The sequence below is a fragment of the Rhincodon typus genome, chromosome 32 (genome assembly GCF_021869965.1).
Source record: "Rhincodon typus isolate 14 chromosome 32, sRhiTyp1.1, whole genome shotgun sequence".
Lineage (NCBI taxonomy): Eukaryota > Metazoa > Chordata > Chondrichthyes > Orectolobiformes > Rhincodontidae > Rhincodon > Rhincodon typus.
In genome coordinates, this window is record NC_063363.1 from 23,395,198 (window position 1) to 23,414,963 (window position 19,766).

At 38.5% G+C, this 19,766-nt stretch overlaps 1 protein-coding gene across 1 annotated transcript in view; it reads right to left on the bottom strand.

The window, feature by feature from the left end:
- LOC109919559 (otoancorin-like) overlaps positions 1-19,766 on the bottom strand; it is a 200,571-nt gene that overhangs the window by 15,742 nt on the left and 165,063 nt on the right. Inside the window, exons 16-19 of the mRNA XM_048615372.1 lie at positions 9,027-9,220; positions 8,054-8,147; positions 6,874-7,036; positions 5,318-5,499 (exon numbers count right to left, since the gene is read on the bottom strand). Of these exons, the coding sequence (XP_048471329.1) occupies positions 5,318-5,499; positions 6,874-7,036; positions 8,054-8,147; positions 9,027-9,220 (633 nt within the window). The remainder of the gene's footprint in view (positions 1-5,317; positions 5,500-6,873; positions 7,037-8,053; positions 8,148-9,026; positions 9,221-19,766) is intronic.

Below are 19,766 nucleotides of genomic sequence, written 5' to 3' on the forward strand. Positions count from 1 at the left end.
AAAAAAAAAAAAAAAAAAAAAAAAAAAAAAAAAAAAAAAAAACTGTTCCTACTATCTCAGCCTGTACTGTCTACATTTTTCAAAGAATGAGAAAGCATCTCATTGAAACCTACAAAAAACTTAGAGGGATAGATAGGGTTGATGCAGCCCTGGGAATCTTGAAACAGGGGACACAATTTAATAATAAGGGGGATGCTATTTAGGACTAGGTTAAGTAGAATTTTTTCTTTTAAATTCAGCATGTTGTGAATCCTTGGAATTCTCCACCTTAGAAAGCTGAGTTCACTCTTTGAGTATGTTGAATGTAGAGATTCATAGATTCATGACGACAAATGGCATAAGGATTACGGGGATAGTGTGGGTAAAAGGCATTAAGATATTTGATTAGCCATGATTGTATGAAATCGTGCAACCATCTCAATGGGATGAATGGCCTCTCCCAGATCTACATAAAACACTGACAGGTTTTCTCACTTTCTTCCCTTTTGCTGATGACGGTTATCATGAATTTAATGAATTTCATCCTTAAAATAGACATTATGATTATTGTAAAATGCATTTTCTATGACTGGAATACTTGTGCCAATATCATAGTGTATCCTTCAGGAACACAAGATTTTATTTATTGGTTTGGGCCAATTGGTTGGTAACTGGTCAAAGAATTCCAAGACAATTAAAAGGTCTCACTGAATCCCTTACATTACCATGATTTTATTACAATAGAGTTTCAATAATACTTTAACTGAAATATTGTGTTTACTTGAAAGTATATGTACCTCAAAAAATACATATTTGCATTGGAAAGGTTTATTGAAAACAGGAAAGTTGTGAATGTAGGAACAGGAGCAGGCCATTCATCCACTCAAAATATTCCACCAAAGCATTTGAGGCCGTCTGCACCTTAACTCCATTTAACCACATTTGATCCATATGCTTTGCCCAGTAAAACCTATCGATCTCAGTCTTAAAATTGCAATTTAACCAACATCCACAGTCTTTTGGGAAGAGAGTTCTACCTTTCAATAATCCTTTGGGTGAAAATGCTTGCTGGTTTCACTTCAGAATATTCTCGTGCTAATTTTGAAATTGTAGTTGAGGTTTGAGATTCGGGATTCTTTTCTGTATCTATTGAATCACGTCTTTCTTTAAAATACATCAATTAATTCACTCCTCAAACTTCTAAACTCATGGAAATATAAGACGTGCCATGTTAGTTTACCAAAATTGAACTGTGGCTAAAAGTTGAACTAACCCTTTCAGGCAATGGCACAGTGATTAGCATTGCTGCCTCATAGCACCAGGGACCTGGGTTCAATTCCACCCTTGGCTAACTGCCTGTGTGGAGTTTGCATGTGTTTCCTCTGACAGACCAAAGGTGTGCAGGTTAGGTAGATTAACAATGCTAAAGTGCCCAGGGATGTGCAGACTGGATGGATTAACCATGGGAAATGCTGGGCTACAGGGATTTGGTCTGGGTGGCATGCTCTCTGGAGGGTTGTGGTGGACTTGAGGGGCCGAATGGGCTGCTTCCACACTGTAGGGATTCTATAATGAAGAAGACATGCTGTGTTATATTCCCACGAGTTTAAAAGTTCGAGGAATGAATTAATTGATAAATTTAAATATAAAAAAAGATTCAATGGGTATAAAAAAAGAATCCTGAATCTCAAACCTCAACAATTTCAAAATTAGCACTAAACCATTCTGAAGTGAAATCAAGAAGAATTTTCACCCAAAGGATTACTGAAAGGTGGAATGCTCTTCCCAAAAGACTGTGGATACTGGTTAAATTTTAAGCCTGAGATCAACAGGTTTTAAATGGGTAAAGCTATCAACGGATGTGGATCAAACGTGGGTAAATGGAGTTAAAGTGCAGTTGGCCTCAAATGTTATGGTGGAATAATTTTGAGTGGCCGAATGGCCTGCTCCTGTTCCTACATTCACAACTTTCCTGTTTTCAGTCCACTGAAATCAACAAACTTAATTTAAATAAATGAGAAAATGATTCCCCCAAACTACTTATTAATAGCTCTAATGAATAATATTGCAGCAATTTGAATCAAACACTCGTCTCCTGCTTTGCATTTTAATTAACCTTCTATTACATCTTAAACAGCAAAAAATACAGGATCATTCACAACAGTCCCTCCACTAATAGCATGAATATCAACATGGTGTTAAAATTTTGTCTAGTCTCATTGCTATCTAGTAAATAACAAAAAATGCTCAAGATGCAGTGAAAGGGAACATGAAGCTGGCCTTTTGTGATTTTCTTAAACCATTTTTACTGCGATTTGGTTTAAACCGCGATATCATATCAGTCACTGCATGCTACAATAAACAGACTTACAACCTTAATACACAAATTAATGCTCATTCTCAATTAGTTTACAAGTTAATGCCTCAGGCTGCCAGTTAATTTTCAATCCCTTCTCTGTTTTGGTTTCCCTTTAGATGCTACTTCTAGCTTATTATGCACCTCAAGTTTTTCTTATCAGTCTGAATTGGTTGGTTATGTAATATTTCTGTAACCTTCATCAACATGTTACCTCAAGGCCCCAGAACTGTTTCATTTACTATTTTAATTTCTTCAAGAATATTCAATTAAACAGGTAGGTTTTGGCTGGAGTAGACTTGAGCCCAATTTACACCTCCAGCTTTGCTGATGTACAAAAATGGCAGCATTTTTGTCATTCACTTGTCAGACATTACTCTCACTGTCAGCCCACCTTTAATGCCCATTCCTAGCTGCCCTTGAGAAGGTGGTAGTGAGCTGCACATATATTTTGCACGTATAAATAGATGGGTTGATTAAGGAGGTAAAATTCTTCATGATGACAGGGTTTCAGAATCTGTATTAACATCTAGAATCTCCAATAAGTTCTCTTACTCAACTTCTTCAAGTAGCGAGCTTTATTTTTTGTGTAACAAATTGAGTTTAAATTCATAACCTGCAAATGTCTTTTATTAACTTTGCATCAGAATCTAATATTCCGAGGCAACTCTGAGGAGTACTTCAAAATACTAATGAGTCTGTGGACTTGATCTTCGACAGAATGAGCTCTTGAATTCAAATTAAATAGTTTGCGCTGAATGAAAATAGTGTGAAAAGTGGAAGTAGAGCTGGTTCAAATTGCAGGACCAATGAATGTAAGTGTTGAAGGAGAGGTAGTCACCATCATATACAGCAACTTGGACTAGTGCAAGAAGGTAGTGATGCACAAGACCCCCATAATCCAAGAATGCCCTCGTAATACCAAAAACAGTTTAATGCCTTCATTAAGTCAGAAAAGATTTTCAGTGAGTAATTGTGCAATTAACCAAATCACAGTGACAGTGATACATATTCTTTTGAACAACAGTTAAGCATTTCTCTTTAGTGGGTTCATATTGTACCATGTTCTCTGTCCCCAGGAGTAGTCATTTGGCAACACACATGTGAAGTACAATACATCATGCAAATTATGTTAGAATAATGGAGATTGGGCATCTAGATCCACTTTTTCTTTCAGCTATGACACATTCAATTGAATGATTGATTGGGGTTACAGGATATAGAGACTCCAGAAAGTGAATAAGTAGTTAGTACTATGCCTCCTGAAGGTAACAGCACATAATTCCAGATTCCTGGATGAGGAAGTGCTGCTGTCCAAGACTCAAATCATATGAAGTTCATATCCTGTAACCCCAATAACATGCTTTAACTCTTCAGGGGTTGGAATTGGCAGTTTTGGAGTCTCAATGTTCAGAGTGGATCTGTGAGATAATAGACTCTTTGATATTTCATTATCCAATCTGTTTTTCAAGTTCTTTGACAGATACTTCTTTCCTTACAAAACGTTCAAAAAAAGTTCATAAGGACAGGAAATTACTCAGATGCACCAAACATTAGCTGCACCCAGGATACCATTGAGATGATTGCTGGCAAGCAAGGTCTGGCTGTCCCTGTTATCTCTGGCAACACTGACAGTCAGTCATTTTCCACTTTATTAAAATTCCCTCATACTCAACAGTTGAGAGACAACCTTTGAATGGGATTAAAGGCAACAAATTGTTATACAATGAGACACAGAGCAAAATGGAAAGCCAAATGTGGAGGTGCAGCCTGATGAAGTTGAGTGGAGGTGTAAGACATGTCAATCCTTGACAGCAGAGCCAGGGGCTGATTCAAAAGGTTCAACCATCAGACACTTATGGAGGGTCTGCTTGGTTTTCCTGAAAACTGTAGCCATTGGCTTAGTTATTGGCTGAGTCCACTGACCTGCTGTATGCCAATAGTTAACAGCATTTCAACTCACTACAGAGAAGCCTGAAGAAAATGGTTCTCCACTGGGTTTAATCTAATCACCTAGTTGGTAATTCTAGCTGAATTAGTTTAAAGATTCCATATTATAGTAGTGTTTTATGCATACGTTGACCTGCCTAATTTTGGGCAGGGTGCTCTGAGAAGGTGTGACATGTTCATCGAGTCCTTTAAATGCAAGATTTGATTTTTCATTGAAAAATTCTTTGCTGCAACATTATCAATCAAATTATTTTTAAATTGTAACAACCCAACAAAATGTAAAAACTAATCATTGTCTATTAGAGACACTTTTTCCCTCTTACATTTAAGTTCAATACTACAGGAAGAACGGTTATTTAATCCTTTACTATAAATAGAATGGAGCTGATTGATATTTGTGAGTTGTATCTCACCATTGAAAAATTGGGGCAGTAAGAAAGCACAATGTTATTCCAATTTTCCTATACCTACTGGCTTCCCAAAGTCATGATTGTTGAGTTGCCCTCAAAATGAATGGCCAAGCTCCCAGCCAAATAAGGCAAAAGCCTCAAAAAATATTTATATAAAGAGTACTATGCCATTGATAAAATCAACATTTATAAAGCTGTACCAAAAATGACCCAAATCAAATAGCAGGATGGATTTTTTGGATGCTGATGAAAGGGTTAGAAGACACCTCCAGGTCTGCCAGAAATTCTTCCACCCTCTCCTGATTGCTGAAAGGACCTCCATCACAGGATCATTTGCTCTCCCCAAAGAAATATGTCTGACACACCTCCATAGTAAGGTCAATGGAATTCCTGTTCCATTTGAGTCAACCGCTGCAAACATTATTATGCAGCAGTGTACCAAGCATGAAATTAGTTCCAGTCTCTCTCTAGTACCATCAGCTGAGTGATGCAACTGGTTTATTGACTACCCATCTGATCAACTGCTGTAAATAACCTGGACTCTAACTGTTTAAGAATGTGTTCACAAGTTTTTGCTGAGGAGACAAACAAAGCGTTTTCTCTCCTATCACTATCCCCTCACCTCCAAGGCCTTTGATTTTAATGCTTTCAGCTGAGCGATGTTGAAGCCTTCAACTTCAGTCAGTGTGTCCAGTGAATTTATGAAGTCTTCGACTGAAATACAACTCAACTGTTCAACAGTCCATAAACTGTTGGCTTCTCCAAGAGTTTCGATTTCCTCTGCGGTGGGACGTTTTGGGCAATCTGGAAGGGAAAGTAAATAACAAATAAGAAGAAGGATTTACCTACTCTGGTGATCTTAGACAAAGATCACAGTCTGTGAAAGTTGACTGCAGGGTCCATGGCGTATGGACTCAGAAAATATGAACCAGTTTATCGAGAAATTAAGTTCACAACAATTCTTTGGCCCACTTTGAGAAAGTAATGGAGTTGAAATTTATCGGCATGTGTGCACCAAGTTGAGGATTCCCTAAAACAACTACCTGATGCACCATTTTAAAACTTTGCTTCTATAGTCCCACCTTCCATGATCCCCACCTAACTTCCTTCATGGATCTTCAAAAATTCATCTCCATATTCTGCAGCGGACCTAAAATATTCGATTCAGAGGTAAGACTGCTCACACTGCTGAAAAGCCAAAATCAAATTAAGGCTGTATCTGTAATATTAAATACAAGACACTAAAAGATAGCACGTTGTTTTAACTTCAAATTTGATGTCGTCTCACGAGTATACTAGATGAATTGATCCTTCACCCACATTTATCAGTCCAAAGGATTTTCCCTAATCTGGTCTTATTTTGCTTATAATTGATTCATACTTTCACAGAAATTTAATGGACCAGAAGAAGGCCATTCAGTCCATCACGTCTACACCAGTTTTCCAAATGAGTGTTATGACTTAGTGTCATTCTCCTGAAACTTTCCCATAACTGACACAGACTTTGTGTTCAGGCCATCATCTAATGCTGGCTTGAATGCCCTGGTTGAACCTACTTCTACAAAATTTCCAGCAGTGCATACCAGATCTTATGTACTCATTGTGCGAAGAAAGATACTTCTTACTATTTATGTCCTGAAAGATTCCCCTTTACATTAACTGCTATTTTCTTTATATAACTCCTCTTTGCTTCTCTTACTTCCTTTTACACCTCCCTGTTGAACGTTCTGTATTCAACTTGATTCTCAATTGTACTTTCTGCTGACACCTCTATTCAGCATACTTCTTCTTTGTCTTAATTTCTCTCTCCTTTTTTTGAGTCCAGGGAGTTCTGGATTTGTTTGGCCTATCATTCTTTTTTGAGGGAACACTTGTGAGCATTAAGCATCTCATGGGAGAGGGCAAAGAAGGAATTTCAATGGGAAAGATTCCATTTCAGTCACAGATGCTGTTCGAATTTTCTCTTATCAACTTAAATGAAATGAAAATTGAGTTGGCTTTACTAATGGGTGATTTTCTGTTAGATTTTCCGCTCTTTTCTTCACAGAAACTGCTTAACTCCCAGGCAGAAAAGATAAACATTTCCCCACACGGTTACTACAATGTTGATCTTGCTTTGTTGACCTCCTTATTCATGGTGCTTTTGGTCTGAAGATTGATGACCTTTGTGATACGTACCTGTTGCATGTTTTCTCCTGCTTTGTGAAGTGCTGTTCAGCGTACTGAAGACTTTTTGATAAAGTGCAGAGACATTTGGGGAATTATCAAAATCAGGAGGGACAAAATTCCTAGTAGACTTGTGAGCAGACAGGATTTCCAAGAGTGCTGTTTGGATGTCCTCCTATAGCAAAAGCCAAATGTTACAAAGTTAACATGTTTTATAATTGACTGTACCCAAGAAATACATTGTTGTTTGGGATGAAATTAATTGCAAAGGGGGAGTTAGAAAAGCCCCTGCAAGCAATAATGGACAAATATAAAGACAGGAATCTATTTGGAGCAACCACTTAATGTGTCATGACAAGTGTCAGTCAAAAGCCAGGAATTATGTAACTCAGCTCTTTACTTCCCAAAGCCTCTCCACCATCCACAGTACACAATTCAGGAATGTGATCAAATAATTTCCATTTGCTTGGATGAATGTGTCTCCAGTAACACCCAAGAAGTTTGAAATCATTCAAGATGAAGCAGCCCTCTTTCAACAGCCATCTTTAAACATTAGTTCTTTCCACCATTATATAGTAATAGCTGTGCGTATCATCTACAAGATACACTGGAGCAACTCCCCGTAGCTCCTTCAATAAGACTTACAAAGCCCAAAACTCTCCCATTTCTAATAACAAGTGGAGCTGAGTTATGGGAACACCCTAATCTGCAGTAACATTCAGACTTAGAACTATTTGCTGTTTCTTCATTGTCAATGGTTCAAAAATCTGTAGCTTCCTCCCTCATAGCACTGTGGGTTCAACCATCTGGACTGTAGTGGTTGAAGCAAGTAGCTGAGCACACTTTCTTCAGGACACTTATGGACAGGCAATATACGCAGTCTTGGATACTTCCATCCCATGAATGAAAAATAATTCGCTTTCCCCAAGGAGATAAAACATATTCACTGATCCTATTGACCCTAAATTCCCAGGCAGCAGAATTAGGGATTCAGTGAGATAGTGTTTCCCCTCTCCTATTTGCCTACCCCTCTCTTATTTGCAGCTCTTCTCTGGGAAAATGAGGGTTTGGTGAATGTGGCTCATAAATGACACATGAAAACATTTCAAGTCTGATCTTTGCTGGTCAGCACCTGCAATAATATCTGTCAGTGCAGGTACCAAATATAGAACCATTATGCTATTTTACTTACATTATTGGGGATTGATTTAAAATCCTCATACGTGAGAACTGCCAGTAGGCTACGTAACTCAGTGAGCTCGTCGACTGTCCATTCTGAGAGAGGCCTAGGTTTAAAAAAAAACGCAGACAATATTTCACAGAAATGTATTGTGCACATTGGTTATAGCCATTCTGAAAACCTCTCAGAACCCACAGAATTGTTACTGGCCAGAAGGATGCCATCCAGCCTCCTGTCTGGACCAGCTCTGTGAATGAACAACGCAACTAGTACCTTTCCCATCTTCTCCCAAAAACCATGCACAGCCTTTGTTTGTAGACAGTCAATTCCATTCCAAATGTTTCAAATGAACCAACCTCCATCTCATTCTCTCAGACAGTGCATTCCTGATTTTGAAAAAGTTTCTCCTCATGTATCCATCACTTTGTATGACAACAGAACTAAATCTGAGCTCTCCTTTTCTGGATTCTGCCACAAGTCATAGAATAATAGAATCCGAAGCAGGCCATTTGGCCCATCGAGTCCACATTAACGCTCTGGAAAGCATCCCAGCCAGACCCACTCCCATACACAATCCCTGTAATCCTGCATTTTCCCATGGCTAATCCACCTAGCCTGCACATCCCTGGACACTATGGGCAATTTAGCATGGCCAATTCACCTAACCTGCACATCTTTGGACTTTGGGAGGAAACCAGAGCCCCCGGAGGAAAGCCACGCATACACAGGGAGAATGTGTAAACTCCACACAGACAGTTGCCCGAGGCTGGAATCGAACCCAGATTCCTGGCATTGTGAGGCAGCAGTGCTGAGCCACAATGCTGCCCCATGGGAAACAGTTCTTCTCCATCACTTTATTGAAGCCCTTTAATCTTCTCTCACTTCTCTTCTCCAGTCTACCTCTTTAACTCGAGTTCCTCATGCCTGCAGCAACTCGGATGAATCTGTTAAACTAAAGCTGAAGTTAACCCTTGTTTGTACTTACGGATAGGCTGATAGGATCTTCTGTCTAAGAGCTGTCTTCTTCGTCTCATCAAATCGTCCACATTCTCGAAGTTGATCAACAATCGCCAGGAAGACAGTGTTGTTTAAATTGTTAATGTCGTCTGGACTAAATGCACAGACTAGGGAACCCAAGCTGTTACCATCATCCTCTGTCATTGCAGATGCAGTCAAATTCTGTCAGTGAATAATGAAACAAAGCAAAGAGAGAAGCTCATATAGCAAATCACAACATCAGTTTTTTCATGGAATTCAAACAGTATAAGTTACTTGGTGGTTAGAAGAATAGAATAAAAATACTGAAAGTGCAAAATGAAACAGTTAAGCAGTCCCAATGATTAGACACCAACATAGTTCACATTTTGAATCACCTTTATCTGTCCAATTTCCCTTTAAACATTTCCCTTTCATCCATATATCCAATCTAAAATGTTGACATAGCTTTAGCCTCAAACCATGGATGTGAATTTTGCAGCTTCGTCACTCAGCAGGACAGATATTTCTCCTACCCTCTGTGTTAAAATCACTTCCATTTAACCTTCTGCCTCTGAGCCATTGTTCTTGACCCCAACATGCCTGCTTCTATCTATCCTTTTCCATTCATTATTAATTTTAAATACTACTGCATTCATGATTCATGACCCATCAGGTCTGTTGAAATAGAGCTAGGCAGCATTCAAGTTTGGCTCTATATTTCCAGAAAGCTCACTTTTAGTTTTAGATATTCGGCATCTGTAGCATTTAGCTTTTGTATATAAACTGAGGACATGTGGTTTCATGCGAGTTCATAACAGATTATATCCTTTATATTCCACAGACCTTATGTTGTTTTTGTTATCTAATCATGGGATGTGGGTGTCAATGGATGGCCGTCATTTATTGCCCACTACTAGTTGCCCTTAAAAAAAGTGGTGGTGAGGGCCTTCACGAGCGTCTGCAGTCCACATCCTAAAGGTACACCAGCAATACCATTAGGTAGGGACTTTGACCCGGCAACACTAAAGGATCAGCAATATATTTCAAAATTCAAAGCTGTGTGGCTTGGAGGGCAACGTGAAGATAATGCTTTTCTGATGTATCTGTCCTTCTAGATGGTGGTGGACATGATTTGGAAGATGCCGTCTAAGGAGCCTTTATGTGCGATACAGCAAGCTCAAAGGGCTGAAAACCTACTTTAGTTTCTCCGTCTCATGGCCTTGTTAAAGCCCTTTGTTCTTCCACAGCAGCAAATATAGTTCCATTCAGAGTAAGGATTATGGTGTTATTTTGTTTATCGAGTAGTGTCACCTTACATTTAATGACATTGAAATTCCAACACATCAACTGCTTTTTCAGACAATTCTGCCAACTCATCACTCAGCATTTTCCGTTTCCTTTGTTCTTTTCAAGAATTAACTGCATCCTTTATTTTCATATCATCAGAACATTGCAGCACTTGATTCTCTTCTTCTATACTTAAATCTCTGATATACCCTGTGTACATAAAAGGCTCCAGATGTGAACCACTACCCACTTCCAACTACTTTGAATGCTGCCTTCAATTTCTACTTTTTTTATGTACTCTCCACTGACAATCTTTTTACTTCAGTTCAAATCTCTGTTATTTTAGATGATAGAGATTTTCCTGATTTTCATGTACATCAGTGTTTTTCAACCAATGTGCTGCTGCACAATGGTATGCCATAAAAGCTTGTCCAGAAGTGATTAAAATAAAAATAAAATGAACGTTGTTTCATCTTAAACAATGTTCTATCTAATCAAAATTACAACTTATAAAACTGGTGAAAATTAATCATTATATTACATGTGAGTTACTGGTGTTTCAATTTTAAAATGTGAATATTCTAAACACAGCTGGCTGAGGTTAAATTGAGATGATGTGATCATTTTTGCTGGCAATGATAGAAACCTAGCAACAGTGTTTGCATGCTTTATCTCCCTGGGTCAAAAGGCTGTGTACACTGGCAGGCCCAGATTCCCCACTAACCTGGTAAATTGCAATTTACTTTTGCATTTTCCTCTCATCCATTGAATTCATATCAATTCAATCATTTAATAAAATTTATACATTTAAAAATATTGTTGCAAATATAAAGTGTCATCTGTAAAATTCAAACCCCTAAACTGAGTGCAGTGTTTGGAATGGATTTAAGGCCATGAACAGTTAGAAATAGATGAGTTGAGCAGATTTTGGAAATGTGTCTGTGCTCGCAGTGTAAGGTGGTGAATTGTTTTTTCTGATGGTTTTGAAATTTGGATGCTTTTGATCCTTCTTTATCAAGCACGATGCTGCAAACCGCCATCGTCTGACCATAACCATTGTAATTGCAAGCAACGTGATGTTTATAAGCAGCTGTTGCATACCTCAATCTGCATGGATATCATCTCCTCAAAAAAATTGAATTTAATTTGTCGAGTGCAGTTTAGATGGGTGGGATGCTACTGGAGGTTTTGGTCAAAGAACTGATGTCACTTGAAGCAGCCAACTTTATTCATCTGCTTTCAGATATTTTCTACCAAAAAGGAATCATTCTTAGCTTACAGTGGCAGCATTGGTCTAACTAAAACATTTTTATAGACTATTCCCCAACGGCTATGGATTGTGATAATAAAAGTTTTCTTTGAAGTCTTATGAATGTCATTCTTGTTTATATTTGCCTGTTCACTTCTAATTCCTTCTCTCCACTTTCGCTTTCTCTTGTTTACATTTCTCGCCTGCACAAGTCATTTCTGGTTTGACAGGTCGCCTTAACTTCTCTCTATATCTTTGCTACATTCTTCTTTCTTTGCTTCTCTGTGCCGCTCTCTCTTTTCCACAACTACAAACCACCACCCCTCCACACAATACCCTGTCTCCTTGCTGGATTTGTCATGTTCCTCCTTCACTGTGTGCCTATTTTATGGGAGATTTAATCTAAAAAGGTTTCTGCCTGCACCACTGTCTTAGATTTAGTGTAAATAAAGCATAAAACCACAGTTGAGATCCAAACTGTTCATAAAGTGAGATTCTCTGGAATAATTCATTCAGTTAGTTCTGAGTAAGTTTGAGACTTTAGCATTTGGACAAGACTGAAACTATTTGTCATGAACGCAAAATTCAGAACCTAAATGCATCTGACCAAGTATGTCCCACTCCATTTCATTTCTGTTTCTCCTTTTTGTTCCTCGGTCTTCCTTACTCTCATGCAAGATTGTAAAATTTATTTTTTTTCTCTAATTTCTAAAACGTTGAATCTACCGTGTGGAGAGATCTTAAACAGAAGCAGAGCAGGCAGTGGATTATTGAATAAGATCAGGAAAGAAGTTTGCAGAGAGCAAGAGTTGAGTGAGGTATGAGAGCACACCAGGAGTGGGAGAGTACAGTTTGAGAATCATTAATGTAGAAAAGCCAATCCCAACCATTTATTTTCAGCTCTTGGTTTGATTGTGTAACAAATCAAGTCAAATCAGAAAATGAATTTTCAATTCCAACAGTAAAATCAATATTTTCCATCCCTGCAAACTTTCTCTTGAACAGGTTATCACTATCCTAAAGGCTTTGACGCACTGTGAACGAGTATGTTAGGAGCCAGTATGAGTGGAGTACAATATGTTATTCAACTAGTTTCCAAATAGGAACAACAAGGTTACTTGAAATCCCACATGGAAATGACCTAAAATAGAATCGAGTGCAATCTCATACAAATTATGGCAGGAATCAGTCTGAAAATGTCTTGCAATGTCACATTTGGTTTGAAAATTGGCTGCTGTGCTTTAGGCTGTGGATGGCCACCAGTTACCATAGGGTGGAATTGTGTGCTGTGGTGTGTTTGGTGGCAGACAGGGCATTTATTCGGGTGGTAGGTTGGAGAGTTGTGGACCTGCTGCCTTCCTGACTCCAACATGATTTAGTTTTTGTTTGGAAGGCCAGTGGACGGCTTTCCTACTCGCTACCAATTGAGGCCCTTAGGTAGGGAATTAATACGTCTTTAAATGCCTCATCCTGCCGCAGCTGGTATGAACTCAGCAGTAGATGAGAAGTTGCTTTACTGGAAGGGCAATCCACAGTGTATGGTTGCTTGCAAGATCCTGAAGTGCCAGGGTTAGGGACTTTTTAATTGACTGATATCCATAGCTGAATCAAACTACAAATGACTTTCCAAGTTTTCAACTGTTGTATCGTAGAGCTACAGTTCACTGCAAACTCCAGATTCTACCTTCTTTGACTGGATCCTTTACCTGTCCAGAAACAACTCCCACTGTGGCTATTAACCAGCTCTTTTTGTACTGATTTTTGAAAAACATCAACCTGATCAGACATGGCTGGATCATGTTAGTTTTGAACCCAGGCCTTCTGGCTCAGAGGGAGGGACACTACCACTGTACCACAAAAATTCAGCTCTTTCTTCCCCCAAATAAACCAGCAGCCGAATGAAGTTGGGAGGAGAAATGATACACTTTAACCACTGTGGTGCCCACCTCTCTCTGAAAAGAACGTAAAAGAAGTGCTTTCGCACCCAACTGATGTTTTTTTCATTCATCACCCAATCATCTGTGTTACTCTGCATGTTTATGCACCACCACTAAAATACCTGAGTTTCCAATTAATTATTAATTTATGTGCATAGCCTGGCCAGGGTAAAGCAACAACACCAAAGGTGAGAGAAAGGTACGGAGAGAGGATGGACACTAAATTAAAATGGTGCTGGAGGGGCAGAGAAGGCACTCCAGCCCCTGCGGTACCCAGCTGTCTCTCAAGGCAATGAGGGTATTAGTGTACACGGCATGCCCCCTCTTCGAGGACACCTGGGTGTGAACAATGCCAGGGAACAGGGCCAGTGAGTCAGCAGCTATGAGCCTCTCCAAGAACCCAAGTCTTAAATACAAAGTTCAATGATCATCACGTGCTCTCGATCAATTCTGAAGCTGTTCAGATTGATCTCTGAAAGGACCTGCGTATATAATACTGACACGGGCAGGATGTGGTCTTTCGTTCAAAGGCACTCAGAGCCTGAACAAGGGAGCCAGCACTGGAAATGTGTGGTTTGCTGAGAACTACGTCCTCCCCATTCCGCTGACTCCTTCCTGCCACCACTCGAACTGTGATCCAGCAAAGTTCCTGGGTCCTTGGCTGGATGTTGTACCGAGGGTAGCCATCAACATCCTACTGCCACTAGGTCAATCAGAGACGAAGCAGATGGAAATTCTCCCCTTAGCGTCCTTCATTCGAGGGATACCTGCAGCTGGCCTGATATATATCCAAGTGGTTAAAAAAAATGTGGTGCGTCTTCCTGAAAAAAAAGACAACATGGAGCTTTTGCTGGCTCTTTAGTCAAAAATTGAGACCCCTATTGCCTCTTTAAGATTCTACCCACAGTGTCATATTGACCTAAGAGCTATATTTTATCATCTGATCTTCTTCATTATAAGTGACATTTACTTGATGAAAGTAGGCTTTTGTCAAGTAAGCCAAGCAGACAGTCTCTGCACCAGAATATTAATTCAGTAAATATCTTTATCCATGTCAGGTTTAGAATAAATTCAACAAGTCCAAGAATTAATACAGCTGTGCTTAGTTAATTATTTTCTCTCTAAATTAGCAGAGGGCTTGCACATAATGGACATTATCATCTCTCTGCTTTGATTTCCAAAAATCAGTGTGGTTTATTCATGGATTTTGCCATGTGGCATATAGACCACACATTGATAATTTACTGCAATTATACATCATTTTAAATTTAAATCAGATTCAGAGCAATGAAACCACCAACAATGCCCACCAAGTTAATTAAGGTGCGAGAACAAAGGCAATAGAATATTCATTAGAAAATCACAATTGCATCACACAAGCTATCCTCATAAGTGGAATAAATGTACAGTTCCTTCAGATTCAATACAAAAACTGATTTAAAAAAAATATTTTGATTTTACTATGGAAGCTAATGTGACACAAATTGTAGCATTTGTGTTGGTCTAATCCCAACCTGTTAATTATGTGATCAGCATTAGGCTGGCTGGTCATGCATCAACGAGGTCCCAAACATGCCATGCTGAATTCACATAATTAGTTGACTTGTTTTTGAAAAGAAATAAATTATCCCCAGCCTTGTGAAATTCTGTATCCTGTTACAGCAAATAACCCCATGCTAGCAGGGTCTCACAGATATGTTATTTGTCTATAGATTGGTGTTGGATATAAATAGCCAGGATTTTACAAATTTATTTTTACATTCTGCAGTCTTTGGTTTTGCACACATTGAAATGCAAATGTTTGCATGTGCTATCAATAACATCTGGTAAATATATATGTGAGAGGAGATAAGTAATGAGCTGGTAGCACACACACAGGAGACAGCATATCAACAGCAGTCATTAGACTCTGCCTGATTGTTACCATTGAGATTTGTGCTAATTTCCAAGCACATTACCACCCGAGTGTGTTAGTTTCTCAGCATCATTTCATGCCATTTCCTTCCAACACCCCATTGTGAATATGGCTAGAAGAAGACAACTTTCTTCATTCAGGGCACTGCGAATCTTTGAACTTTTATACATAGAACTTTGTGGAATCTCCCTCATGGAGTCTTTAAAGCTGAGATATACAGGTTTTAGTGTCTCAAGAAACAATGGATAAGGGAACTAAGCGGGAAATGGAGTTGGGTAGCAAGTCAAACGTGATCATTTTGTTTTATCCACTCACTGAATGTGGGTTTTGCCAATGGTCAGTATTTATTGACCATTCTGAGTTGCCCTTGAGAATATGGCTGTGAGGTGCCTTCTTAAATTATGACAGTCCATTTGATGTAGATAGACCCACAATGCCATTAGGGTGTGTGTCCCAGGATTTTGCCCCAGCAACACTGAGGAAGCAGTAATATATTTCCAAGTCAGTAAAGTGAGTGGCTTAGAGAGAAGGTTGCAGATGGTGGCGTTCCCATGAATCTGTTGCCCTTGTCGCTCTAGATGGTAGTGATCATCAGTTTAGAAGATGCTGTCAAAGGAGCCATGGTGAATTCCTGCAGTGCATTTTGTAGAGGGCGCAGAGTGCTGTTTCTGTAGATCATAATTGGAGGGAGTGAATGTTTGTGGATATGATGCCAGTCAAGTGGGCAGCTTTGTTCTGGATAGTGTCAAGCTTTTTGAATGTTGTTGGAACTGCACTCGTCTAGGCAAGAGGGGATTTTTGAGAGCAGAAAACAATCTTTAAAACAATCTTTCATGGTCTTGGGAGTGATGTATTGGTGTGAATAAAGGATTGGCTGATGAACATGAAACAGAGTTTGGATTAATAAGGTTCACAAAACAGTCACTAGTAACATACTGCAGGGATCAGTGCTGGGCCTACAACCAGTTATGAACTATATTCATAATTTGGATGTAGATAAGGTTAATGGCAGGTGTCTTTTCCTTAGGGTAGGGTATTTTGAGAGTAGGGGGCATATTGTAAGGTGAGAAGAATATTTTAAAAAGACATGAGGGACAATTTTTTTTACACAGAAAGTGGTTTGTGTGTGTGATGAACTTTCAGAGGAAGTGGTGGATGTGGGTATAGTTACAAAATTTAAAAGTCATTTAGATGAGTACATGAATAAGAAATGTTTGGAGGGATACTGGCTAAGCGCAGGCAGGTGGGACTAGTTTAGTTTGTGATTATGGTCAGCATAGACTGGTTGGACCAAAAAGTCTATTTCCATGCTGTATGACTCCATGACTCTTTGACTGTGTAACTCTATGAAAGGACAGACAGTATTGTATTTGAATTTGCTGATGTTAGAAGATAGATAGGGAAAATAATTGTAAGGAAGATGGAAATAATGTGCAATGTCATATAAATAATTTAAATGAGTAGGCAAAATGTGGCAGGTGTATAATGTGTGGAAATATATGCTTGTCCATTTTCATAGAAAAATAAATTATTTAAATAGTGAAGGACAGCAGAATAACATGGAGGGATTTGGTCTTATGCATAAGTCACACAAAGTTGGTAAGCTGGTACAACAAGTAATTCAAAAGCGAATGGGACGTTGGCTTTTATTGAAAAGAGATAGGGTATAAAAGTTGGGAAGTCTTGCAATGATTTTACAGGTCATTGGTGAGATTGTACCTGAAAAACTGTGTGTGGTTTTGGTTTCCTTCTTTAAGAAGCATTAAACCTGCACTGGAAGCAGTTCAGAGAAAGTTCACCACTAAGAATCCTGGGACAAGGGACTGTTGAGCAAATTTGGCTATGCCTAATGGAGTTAAGAAGTCCGCGAGATGACCAGATTGAAACCCAAGAGATTCTGAGGGAGCTTGACAACTTGGACGTTGGGAGGATCGTTCCTCTTGTGGGGAAATCTAGAATTAAGGGGAGTGGTTTAATAAGAAAGGGCTTCCCATTTATGATGGAGGTGAGCATAATTTTTTTTTCTCAGTGGGTCACAAATCTTCGGAATTATTTTTCACAGAGTTAACAGCTGAATCAGTGAATCAAGGCTGATTTAGAGAGATTTTTAATTGACAAGGGAGTTAATGTTTATGAGGAACAGACAAGAAAGTCAAGTTAAGGCCATGATCAAATCAGCTCTGAGCTTACAAAATCGCAGAGCCAGATTGATGGGCTAAATGATCTACTCATAATTCTGATTCTGTTGATTTTATGCACTAATGTCAGAAAAGAGAAAGTAAATCCCTGTGGATCATTTCTGACCAGCTGGTGTGAAGCATTAGATTTGTTTCGTACATTACAAACAAATAATTTAAATATAAGCAAAGAAACATAACTGACTGTTTTAATCTTCGTATACTGGGCCCAACATGATTCAACTCCTCTACATGAATAAAAAATATGGGACAAATTTCAACTTATTAGGTCAACAATAAATACTGGACAATTCAATATTGTACATACACTGTTTAATATGGAGGGTAAATTCTCTCATATTTATCCTGTGATCAGCCTTTGACAGAAAACAGTCAAGGTAAAGAGGCCAATTTACTATAATTTTCTTCTATGTTATGAATGATATGTTGATAATAGTTTTAATATTCAATTGCTTGTCAGGGATTGATAAAAAATCACAGGTTAGTGTGTTTAAAACAATGAAACATTTCGCAAATTATGAAGCAAACATCAACCAACTGATTTCTGTATGTAGATTGTAGACGCAAAGCTGACCAACTGGCAGAGAGTGTCACAACATTGTATACTCAGCATAAGGTGTCCTTAAAAGTGAATTTTCTTAAAGGCAAGGTACACTTACAACAACGGGAGTCACTTTATGTGGCATAAAAACAATGAGCATGTGGCAGTGACCTGATTTTCATGTACACTGCCATATTTGTTCTATGTAGCATTTCTAGGTTGAAAGAGAACAAGAAACAACAGGCATCAATTAAAATAAAGAAGTGCTTCATTCTAATCAAAGTAAGAGAGTTTGAATTTGCTTGTTTGGATGTCAATGTGTCAAGAGTTCTTAACTGGATCGTGGCCATAATTAAAATTTACCTATGCTACTTTAAAAGCCTATGATATAACAATTTACATTTATACAATTGATTGTTTTAATCACTAGCAGCTCTCAGTAAATTTCATTTTTTTTGTGTACGTATAGTGAAACATTGATTCTTTATGTCCTACCTGTCCTATGCGTTTCTCCTTTGTTAGTGTCTACTTTTTTTTTAAGTAAACCAGTTTGTTGTGATACGAGTGACAAACGTGAAATTTAACCATTTTCTGGTTTTGGGCATATCTAACTATCAATTTCTTTATGAAATATCAATTTTCGGCAATTAGAATGAACCACTTATTAGTGGCTTACTGAGTGGAAAGTGAATATTCTTGGGAAGTACATTGTCAGTGATACATATTCTTTCATGCTCGTGAAAGATTTTGACTTGACAAGGTGTCAAGAGTTATTCAAATCATACAGAGAGCCCTAAAGAGGAGCAATCAGATAAACCACATGTAAACTGAGCACTGTGGGATCCTTTGTTTTATTACACGGGCATTGTCAAGATAGACCAAGAGGACCAGAAAAGCACAGACCATGAACCTGCTTGATTCTCACTTCCGTTGAGTCAACGGAAGAAAAGTTGGTCAGGTTCAGAAACAAGCCCAAATTTTCAATTCTGAAATGGCAATTCCTCCTCAGTGGATTTTCCTTTCTACAGTTTATCTCGGAATTATTTAATGCCCAGGTGATGAAGACAGATATTGTCCCTCGTCATCTGTCACAAGCTTCACTGACCTTAATCATGCTAAACATTGATTGACTGCCACCTTATGTTTACAAGCACGACCATGCCAGTGTGAAGAGTAATGAAATGCAAAATCTGACAGTATTTTTAATAAAATGTTCACCATGAAAGATAATTTGTACAATCCAAAAGTCAGAGAGTCTAGAATTGGGAACTGAAGCATCTCCAGATGGACACTTACTTAGGCATTCAGTGAACAGATGTTATTTACCAGACAGACCATGCATCTGTCATCGGCATTTTAGAATTGAAATTTTTGTCTACATTTCAAACATTGCACTGAATTAGCTCTAACATGCAATAACAGACGAAATTAAAAACTATTAACAGATGTAAGGTAATTTAGCTTGTAAAAGTTTTTGAATGCTTTCTCCTTCATATTCAGACTGAAATATCAAGATGGCAAATTTTCAACCACCTTAAATATCTATCTGACTCGATACAATTGAAATACACAAAGTCAAAAGCTTTGTATGTCAGGTGGTCACAAATTGGAGCTCCACAG